General features: G+C 43.0%; 1 protein-coding gene across 1 annotated transcript in view; it reads left to right on the forward strand.

Annotated features, from left to right (window-relative positions):
• The first annotated feature begins 226 nt into the window (after positions 1-226).
• LOC125757464 (uncharacterized) overlaps positions 227-11,220 on the forward strand; it is a 77,392-nt gene continuing 66,398 nt past the window's right edge. The window contains exon 1 of the mRNA XM_049413069.1: positions 227-628. Coding sequence (XP_049269026.1) covers positions 227-628 — 402 coding nt within the window. The remainder of the gene's footprint in view (positions 629-11,220) is intronic.

Here is an 11,220-nt window from a genome sequence, read left to right on the forward strand (position 1 = left end):
GTCCTGCCTCGGCACAACTAAAATACTTGACCTTCTGCACACTCATTAACTCACAGCAGCTTGGATATATGGAGCAACGGCGATGCTGTTCGTTTTCCAAGAAAGAAAACTAAATTTCCTCTAAGAGGAAGAGCGTTCAATCGGGCTATAAAACGTTTACTGGTTCCCACCCGTATTTGCGTCAGCGATTAAGTAAATTTCAGGCCAGGCAGAACAAAATAAAATCATGAGTGGGCAAGGCGGCAGCAGCGACAGCACAATGCTCACGCGGTGCTTCTTTGTTGTGCAGTTTCTGGCCAGCCTTGTGGATTCCCCGGCACACTGCCTGGACGGCGCGGCGGTTCGGAATGCGTCAACTTGCGCAAACCAACACGTCGATCGCCGCAGATGCATGCAGTCTGCCCTTCCTGTCTTGCTGCCGAAAGATCGACTTGGTTCAACTATTGCGCCTGCGCTGTCCCCAAGTGTCTACGCTGACTATCAACTGGGTCAACAAACCTTTGTCAAGCCCAACTTCGTGACGTCATCAGCATCGGATATAAAAGGCTCCCAGCCACAGCGCAGCTTCAGTGGGCAAGGCGGCAGCAGCGACAGCACAATGCTCACGCGGTGCTTCTTTGTTGTGCAGGTATGTTATTTGGACAACGCACATTGTATCCGTTCAAATAATCGTTTCTTGCTGCTGCTCGGTTGCCCACAAACCGTTGTATCTCTATATGTTTCCATTTATGCTCAGCTTATGTACTGCGTGAGTTGTCTGTGCCTGAGTGGTGACGTTGAGTTAAACCCTGGGCCAAGGGGTATAAAGGGTACTTCTAGTAATTCCGGCACTGGCTCTGGAGTAACTATGTTACCGAGCGGGGATGTGCACGACGTGGCATCCATCGATAGTGAACCTTCTGTTTCTGCCATGTTTTCCAGCCTGCTAGCTGGACAAAATAAAATAGCACAGGATATTGCTGAGCTTCGTTCTTCAGTCAATTCGCGCTTTGAGGCTGTTGAGTCGCGACTTAACGCTCTAGAGTCGTCTAGTACCGTGTCTAACGCACCTAAAACAATAGTATACGATTTAAAAAGCTCAGTTTGTTCTCTTAATAAGAAGGTGATTACGCTCATGGCTCAGAACGATGACCTAGAAAGTAGACTCCGCCGTAATAACTTGATTCTTCATGGTATTCCTGAATCTCCAGATGATGATAACAGGGCAGTGACCAACGTTGTTTCAAAATTTCTTACGGAAACGCTGAGCATGACTGCCCACAAATCGAAAGGTGCCATAGGTTAGGTAGACGTCACACAGGTCGCACCCGCCCTATTCATTTTCAGACTGCTGGATTTTCGTGAAAAAATTCATATTCTTAAAAACGCATCTAAGCTAAAGGGCTCCGATCAACGCACATCTGAAGACTATTCTAACAACGTTCGTTTTATCAGAAGAAAGCTAGGGGAGGCAACCAGAACCCATTGCAACAGCGGCTCTTCCGTGCGCATTGTTTACGATCACGTGTTCATTGATAACATACGCTACAACTGGGACGTGCAGTCTAACACAATTTTTCAGTCTCGTAATCACGATACTGTAGCGATGGCATCTCCTTCGGCCACTACTCCTGCTTCTTGTTGACGCCCCCGTGATTTCCCCGATAATCTTCGTATTTTAAATATTAATGCAAGAAGTTTAGTGAACACGTTTCCTGACTTTTTGTCACTAACTTTGTCCTACTCCCCTCATGTCATCGGTGTCACGGAAACGTGGTTTCATAACGAAATTTGTGATGCCGAGATTTCGCTGCCGGGCTTCAATGTCATAAGAAGTGATCGGATCGATGGTAGAGGCGGTGGCGTTGCTTTATATTTACATTCTGACTTAAAGTTTTCTGTGCTTGATGCTCCGTCTCAAACCGAATCGGTTTGGTGTAAAGTTTATTTTGAAACATTGACTTTTGTTGTTGGTGTCTTTTACCGTCCACCTAACCTGATTGCGGACTCTTTGGTTTCCTTGAGTGCATTCGTCCAAGAAATAGTTCTTCATTCGCCAAATCTAATATGTATGGGCGATTTTAATGTCCCCGATATAAACTGGACATCGTTATCTCCGCTAGGTCATGCTTCCCAACTGTACAGAGAAACGATGAACTTTTCACTAACTTCCGGCCTAAAGCAAATAGTCAGCGACGCCACAAGAGGCACGGCGATTTTAGATCTTGTCTTCTTCAGCACTAGAGTCTGCGATTATGGTTATGCGTGCACTGTTGTGGATGGCATATCGGATCATAAAGCTGTTTTTGCATCTATTTCTTGTCCTGTACCGAAAGCCCGATACATTTATTCTACTTTCCGCAATATGAGCCACGCTGATGATATGGGTATTATTGATGCACTTAGCACTTCTTTCGCCCAGTTTGAAGCGATTAGTATTTTTGATGATGTTGATACTTTAACAAAATTTTTCAGTGACCTTGTTTCAAAGTGCATCATGCGTTTTGTACCGTTAAAAACAAAAAAGACGAATCCAGAGCTGCCTTGGATTACACGGGAAATTTTGCACCTGTCGCGACGACTTGGGCGTTTGCGGCGTGCTAAACGAGCTGGTGATGCTGTTCTTGCCGCACAATTCATTGCTCTAAAGGAGGAACTTCGAAGCAAAACTAATGCTGCTCGTGAATTTTACTTTCGAGTTACACTTCCCGGTTTGCTTAGAAATAATCCACGTAAATTTTGGAAGTCTGTCCTGCCAATGGATTCTACCACTGATACATTTGAAATAAATGACACAGTTACGGGTGATACTGCTCTTATTGCAAATGCATTTAATGATTACTTTCAATCTGTTTTTACACTCGATAACTCCGTTGTTCCTCCTTTTATAGGGCATACTCCTAGTTCTACTGACGATATTGTTGTTTCAAACCAGGGTGTGCTGAACCTCATTTTAAAACTCGATCCGAAGAAGAAAGGTAGTCCTGATAACATAGACAATGAATTCCTCCTTAGGTACTCCTTATGGACTAGTCGGTATTTAACTATTATCTTTCAGAAATCTCTCTCGACGTCTGTTGTCCCTACAGCTTGGAAATCGGCTAAAATTCTTCCGTTACTCAAATCCGGAAAAAAGCAGTCCTTATTGAACTACAGACCCATCTCTATCACATCCCATTCTTGTAAAATACTCGAACACATAATCTTCAAGCAAATCATAACATTTTTAGATTGCAATAATATTTTATCTGATACCCAGCATGGTTTTCGCCGCGGGTTTAGTACCATAACCCAGCTCAGTGAATTCACCCATGACATCCTCCAGGCCCTTGATGCTGGTGATCAAATTGACGCAATATTCATAGACTTTTCCAAAGCTTTCGACACTGTTTCACATTACAAACTGCTAAAAAAGCTCACTGTTATTCTTAAAAACGAAGCATTAGTAAACTGGATTTCTTCTTTCCTATCCAATAGGTCTCAGTACGTACTATTCAAGCCTTCTCATTCCTCCACTTGCACTGTAACGTCTGGCGTCCCTCAAGGTTCAACTTTAGGCCCAATGCTATTTCTGATTTTCATTAACGATCTGCCATGTAATGTGCCTGTTAAAATCCGCATGTATGTTGATGATTGTGTTTTGTATCACACGATTAAAACTGCTCATGATCAGATCATCCTTAACGATTCATTTGCATCATTTCAATCATGGTGTGACACTTGGCAAATGCAAATCAACTTTCGAAAAACGGTATCCATGTGATTTACCAAGCGTTCTTCCCACCCTCCATTTACCTATTCGTTTAATGGTTGCCTTCTCGGAAATATTTCGCAATACAAATATCTAGGTCTCCTTTTCACTCAGGATTTATCTTGGTCTCATCACATCGAACTCATGTGCAACCGTGCGCTTAGAAAGTTAGGCTACCTGCAACGCACATTACGTTCAGCACCCCTCAGCATAAGACTTCTCACTTATAAAACACTGGTTCGTCCAATATTGGAATATGGCTCTGTTGTGTGGAACCCACACAAGATATCGGATATCAACAAAATAGAATCTGTTCAGAAGAAAGCAGTACGCTTCATTTATCGTCGCTTTGACAGGTATTTTTCACCTAGTTCCCATCTTCCTATCTTACAGCTTACCAGTCTCTCTTCCCGTCGTCACGTTGAATGTTTGAAGTTTCTTTATACCTTAATTAATTCTCCACGGTTCCCCCTACTCAGCAAATACATCGCACCTGCTAGACCAACAACCACCCGAAATTACCATGAGTTGAACATGACTACTTTTATCCATCGTACGGTGGCTTTTAAATATAGTTTTTTTGTTCATTCTATTGAATTGTGGAATGCGTTGCCCGGTTACGTTCGATCTTTATCACTCGATGACTTCTTATTGTATATTACTAACCATTGATGTTCAGCGCACTTGTTATGCTCTGCTATGTATATATGTATGTAGTATGCTCTTCTATGTATGTATGCATTAGCCCACTCCTGCGATAGCCCTGCGGGGCTGCAGTATGTTGAAATAAATAAATAAAAATGACAGATTGCTATAATGTTCCAGAGCCCCTGACAGAGAGCCTGCAATGCTCGAGCGCAAGGCGCGAAAGCGTCGCACAGCAGGCAGCCCGCACAGCAGAGAGCCTACAATGCGTGCTCATGAGACGCGCACGATAGTCGCCGCAGGTCAAGTTTTATCACTGTCGTAGGCCAACGTACCAGTGCTTTACGAAATCCAGAAAGAACTCGCGCTGTGGTGGTGTCAGCTTGCTTGTGTGCGACTCGTTTAATGCAAAGTGTGAATTTTCGTGTGTTAGTGATGACTATGAGATATTGTCAGTTTTACATGCGCGCGCAGTTTAGTCTGTTGTCTACAAACCGCCGCGAGGTAATCAGCAAAACTTTTTTGTATTTTTTGACAAGTTTTTAAAGCACGTTGTTGAATGCCAGTACAAATTGATTTGTGGTGATTTCAATCTTGACATGTTGACTGACGGTAAGTCCACACGTGATTTCAATGTCATTTTAAACACATATGGTTGTTTCAATGTTATCAATACGTCAACAAGGGTAACGTGTGACATGCCTAGATTTGTTCATTACTAACCATCAATCACCCATTGTTAATGGTGGCACTATTTCATATAAGTGATCGCATGCCTATATTTATTACTGTTAAACGAAAAGCCAAAAGGATCGCTGAGCAAGTCGGTTTTTCGCAAATGATTACGAAAGACAGGCTGTCGTGCTTTCGTGAAGACCTACGTCACGAGTTGTGGGATAAAGTTGTCGCCGCTACAAGTGCTGATAGCGCGTATGATGCTTTTTTGAAAACGTTAATGCATTAAGCTGGACTAGTTGGTATTGATTGTATGCTTCCATATTGCTAGCGAACAAAGGACGACATAGAAAGAGACAGGACAACCGCTAGCATTCATTGCTTACTATGATAAGGAGTTTCCTTCTTGTAGTAAGGTTTCTGTTGCGACAAGGATACGTAAACCCTGGGTGACACATGAACTGTTTCAAAAGATAAAAGTAAAGGCAAGGTTATTTCAAAAATTCCTCACGTCACGGAATCCCGATGACCTAAAGCTATTCAAGTCATTTAGAAATGACCTTACCAAACAACTACGCGCAGCAAAAGCCGCGCATTACAGGAAATCATTCTCATCTTGCGGCCATGATAGCAATAAAATATGGCGTTTGCTTAATTCCTTGATAAACGGAGTGCCCAAACGAGCATAAGTATAATTTCAGATGGAGTGGGAATACCCGATGAGAGAGATGGTTTTAACGATTACTTTACTAACCTGGCTACCGGTAATGTGATTGACGATGCATGCCGTTTCATTCAATCGAATTGTGAGAGCTCAATTATTTCGCGCCCCACGACCGATTCAGAAGTAACTGCCGTATTTATAGAACTAAGTGATAGCAACTATTGTGATGCGGATAATAGTAAAATAAAGCCTGTAAAATTCGTTGCGGATATAATCGCACCGGCACTTACACATATTTACATTGTCTGCCTTTCTTCGGGTACGCCCCCATAAAGAATGCAGATTGCGAAAATAGTTGCACTCTTTAAAAAAGGTGACAATAGCGTATACTCTCAAACTATAGACCTGTATCCATTCATTCTGAAAAGAGACAGGGCGTGCAAACACGGACACAAGAAAGAGATCAGGACACCACAAACGCCGACTAACAACTGAAGAGACGCACAAATTAACGGCTGAAAAGAAAGAAGGCACGAAAACTTATCTGCGCATGCCCATGCAACTGGCGAACCTATCAATCCGGCACCCGTGGCGGTCTACGTGGAAGATAACTGTTAAGGCATTTGATTTCATCTTTATGCAAGGAAATCGACGGTTGGCTCACGCATGCGCTACCACTATTCTCGATATGCCATGCTTCAATCATCAGGCGCGTTTCCTCATTTCTATGCCGGTACAACACTGCGCATTCATCGAATTTTGGCGTGCACTTACAATCTCGACAACGTAAAGATAGATTAGAAGGTGAGCCTCCTGTTAGCGATCTCTTATGTTCCAACAATCTCTGGTTAATGCATCGGCCCGTCTGTCCTACGTAGAAGCGGCCGCAGCTGAAAGGGACCTTATACACCACACTCGTACGGCAATCAGTGAATTTGTTGGTGTGTCTTACGAAACAATTATCGGTCCGCTTCTTGTCTTTTACTCGCTCATTCTTCCTCTGCACAGCGGCACAAATCTTACCTAGCTTATTGGCAGCCGTGAAAACAACATTAACGCCGTATCTACTTCCTACTTTCTTTAGCCTGTGAGATATGCAATGAATGTACGGAATACCTACGACACGTTTGTTCCTATCGCTTTCTGCAACCATGCTCGGACTTAACACAATAGACTTCTTTAAACGCTCAGCGACCGGTTTTAACGATTACTTAACGATTACCTTATTTAACGATTACCTTAGCAAGATTGACAATCTTTTGGAAGGCGCCTTAGGTAATTCGGTTATTAAGGTTTTTCGTTATGTGGACGACTACTTGATTTTTTGTAGTGATGAGGACTTTGAAAAGGTGGTAACTTCCGTGAGCGAAAAATTTGAATTAAATGGAGGAGGGCTGAGCTTTACTAAAGAGGTGCCTCAGAATAATGGAATACAATTTCTAGACATTTCCTTAACGTTCCAGAAGAACCACGTGTGCTGGCAGTATTCTCCTAGATCTTCCAACAAGCTGTTAAATTTTTCGTCGAAGCACTCGAAGGTTGTAAAAAACGGCATCGCCATGTCTTGCCTTAAGTCAGCCCTCACCAAGTCGTGTGAGCACAAAATGAGTGATAGCTTTAGCGCACAGGTTACGCGTCTTTTAGATGTAGGGCATCCTCGTGATGCAGTGGCCACGGTCGCTGAGCGTTTAAAGAAATCTATTGTGTTAAGTCCGAGCATGGTTGCAGAAAGCGATAGGAACAAACGTGTCGTAGGTATTCCGTACATTCATTGCATATCTCACAGGCTAAAGAAAGTAGGAAGTAGATACGGCGTTAATGTTGTTTTCACGGCTGCCAATAAGCTAGGTAAGATTTGTGCCGCTGTGAAGAATGAGCGAGTAAAAGACAAGAAGCGGACCGATAATTGTTTCGTAAAACACACCAACAAATTCACTGATTGCCGTACGAGTGTGGTGTATAAGGTCCCTTTCAGCTGCGGCCGCTTCTACGTAGGACAGACGGGCCGATGCATTAACCAGAGATTGTTGGAACATAAGAGATCGCTAACAGGAGGCTCACCTTCTAATCTATCTTTACATTGTCGAGATTGTAAGTGCACGCCAAAATTCGATGAATGCGCAGTGTTGTACCGGCATAGAAATGAGGAAACGCGCCTGATGATTGAAGCATGGCATATCGAGAATAGTGGTAGCGCATGCGTGAGCCAACCGTCGATTTCCTTGCATAAAGATGAAATCAAATGCCTTAACAGTTATCTTCCACGTAGACCGCCACGCGTGCCGGATTGATAGGTTCGCCGGTTGCATGGGCATGCGCAGATAAGTTTTCGTGCCTTCTTTCTTTTCAGCCGTTGTGCAGTTGTTAGTCGGCGTTTGTGGTGTCCTGATCTCTTTCTTGTGTCCGTGTTTGCACGCCCTGCCTCTTTTCAGAATGAATACTTACCAACTAGCTCAGCTCTCTGTTATTCTAAGCTGTATCCATTCTTCCTATTTTTTCGAAATGTTTGGAAAAAAATTATATATGTTGGAATGCCTGAATTCTTGGATAAACACGGTTTGCCAACTAAACATCAGTACGGCTTCCGCAAAAATAGATCAACGCAGCTTGCTTTCCTTGAACAACAGGAAATAATTCTAAGCAATTTTGAACAGAGCCTACTAACATTAGGAGTTTTCGTTGACTTTTCAAAAGCATTCGACTCCATAGATCATCAACTCTTGATCAGTAAGCTATGTCTTTAAGGTATACGGGGCATTGCGCAGCGCATCAGTGTGGGGAAACACCACACTTACAAACCTACACAAACTTACATTAATACAGAAAAAAGCACTAAGGACTATTGAAAACGCCACGTTCTTTGAACACACAGATCCACTTTTTCGTAAGTACAGAATTATAAAATCGGACAAAATCTACACCCACCAATTACTAATATTGTATAGAAGTGCTCAACTTGGCAAACTTGACACGTTTTTAGACCTAGCAAGCCTAAAGGAAACAGTCGCCTTGTATCCCTTTAGGTACAAACCACCATTTGAAATTCCTTTCTCTCGCACACATTATGGTACAGAGAGAGTTAAACACACAATGCCACTTACATTAAACGCTATATTAAAAAAGATATATTAACACTAACAAAACAAGAAATACTCGACCTCTGCGTGGCCTAAAAAAAACTCTTAAATAAATTTTCTTCATTCAATTATACTATGTCTGATTATCAACAATGGTATTACGACAAAATGCTGTACTAGAACTTATAGTGATCAGTAAATACATCTCGCGATGCAGTTTCATCACTGTTCGTTTTTATTGTTCGTATTGTTTGTATTTTATTCCTTTATTTCATATTGTGTTACACAGACGTTCTGTGAGGCCGTTAAAGTGTAAATAGAAAATAAATACTTTATTCTGTATTCATTTTTTGCTTATGTATTTTGCTGTATGTTGCCTATGTACGGGTGGCAGGAGCTCCGTCAAGCTGCGACGAAGCAGCTTTTTCTCTTGCCACCTTTTTTTTCGTTTTATCGTGTAAACGAAGGATGAAAATAAAAACACGATTGTAACTTGTAACTACTTAGTTAGGTCTTATTAGGTCATAGACAGCAGTTCGTACAAATCAATAGTGTGAAATCAGCAAATCAGGTCAGTTAGTGTAGGCGTGCCCGAGGGCAGCATTTTAGCGCCCCTACTATTTAATATTTTTGTTAATGACATTGTAAACGTTGATGCCTACACACGTTTTGTGATCTACGCCGACGATACTACGTTGTTTTTCTAGTCCAGCAGTCCAGCCGGATTGAAAATAACAGCGAATGCAGTTCTCAGTAAACTGCACTCACGGTCTCTCACCGTCGGCTGACCATTAATTCCGGAAAAACTAAAGCGGTGCTGTTTGGCAGTAAGAATACGCATGTAATTATTGATGAAAGACTAGCTTTAAAGAATGCCAATATTGAACTTGTAAATTCTGTAAAATCGTTAGCTGTAATGCTTGATCAGAATATGACCTGGTGTAGTCACATTGATTTTCTTGCTTTCGCAAATCACGGAATCCTTCATTCACTCTGCTACCTTCCTCGTTTTATCAAATGCTAATACCCACTCACTTTTTTGGAGCCATTTAAATTATTGTTGCCTAGTCTGGGAAACAACTTCCGAAACTAATATAAACGGCTATACTCCAGCAAAAGAAGGCTACTCGGGCTATTTCTAATAAACCATACGATTCTCCATCAGCACCCTTATTTCAGGATCTCAAGATACCAAAAGTAATGGCTCTGTTAAAATATCGCTTAGTACTAGCGTACAAAACAGAGCAGAAAAAAAAAATGTTACACACATTGATACTATGGCTGACCTGACGCACATGAAGCCGCCTATAATAATAGAAGACCAAATATTGGCGAGTACCACATTCTCGTACGAACTACGGATCTCGGAGGTTGCGCTCAAGATTACCTCGTTTGCTTAACGACCTGATTGTTGGCATATTGATATTTTGTCCTCTTCTTCTCATGCCATTCTTATGTTTTTTTCTTGCGTGTAAGTAACATTCCTTTCATTTATGTTATGCAGTTAAGTGACAAGCTTTCTTTGTATTTTATATAATGAACGTAATGTATATATATGTGTGTACTATGTAACCTGCTGGAAAAACTGTAATTCCGCTCTGCTGGCTGTAGTGCTGTTTTTTTTTCTGTTTTGTTTTGTAAGGGTCTTGCGGCTGGTCAAGCGGTTATGAGCCGCATTTTTCCGCACTCGCCCTCCGCAAATCTGTATTTGTGTTGTGGAAATAATACATACATTCATATATATAATTACGTGATTGCTGCGTTCAAGTAAAACTTTGCCTCACTTGTTAGCTTCCCAGCCTGCAGCGACAATGACCGCTGTCGAAAGTGGGGGGGCTCCACCCCCCCCTAACTTTTCTCAACGGAAAGGCAAGCCCCCCCGTGCACCCCCCCCCCCCCCCCCCCCGGCATATACGACTATGACGGTGGTAGGATCGGAGAGGTTGTCCAAATGAACGCCGCGAGCGCGTCGCTGAACTTCTCGAGTCGTTCGCGGTCGCTGCTAGGTAAGGCGCGTTTACACTAGAGCGACACGACACCGATTTGGTCTGCCGACTGTCGCCTGGAGTCTTTTTTGTCGTGTCGTCACCCTATTTACACTGCAACGACGCCCAACAGTCGGCCGATCGTCTGTGAAGGCGCCGTCCGCGTCTTATCGTGCTCTCAGCCTTTCGTCGGCCGATTCCCTTATCACACAGAAGGCGCGCATAGCGACACCGACTAAAACTTGCGCGCAAAAGTTGAAAACGGGGGACCACCTGCTGCTCATTTCGGCCGTCCTCCCTCCTCTACCATTGTCCCTCTCGGTGTAGCGGCGTGGCCCCACCACCCCTCTCGGCGTCGGGGAACGGGGGTGCGGATAGCAAAGGGAAGCAAAGAAAAGACGTCGGAGGGGTGCGTGAAATGCCCTCAAATGCCCGTGGATGTCG

The sequence above is a fragment of the Rhipicephalus sanguineus genome, chromosome 2 (genome assembly GCF_013339695.2).
Source record: "Rhipicephalus sanguineus isolate Rsan-2018 chromosome 2, BIME_Rsan_1.4, whole genome shotgun sequence".
NCBI lineage: Eukaryota > Metazoa > Arthropoda > Arachnida > Ixodida > Ixodidae > Rhipicephalus > Rhipicephalus sanguineus.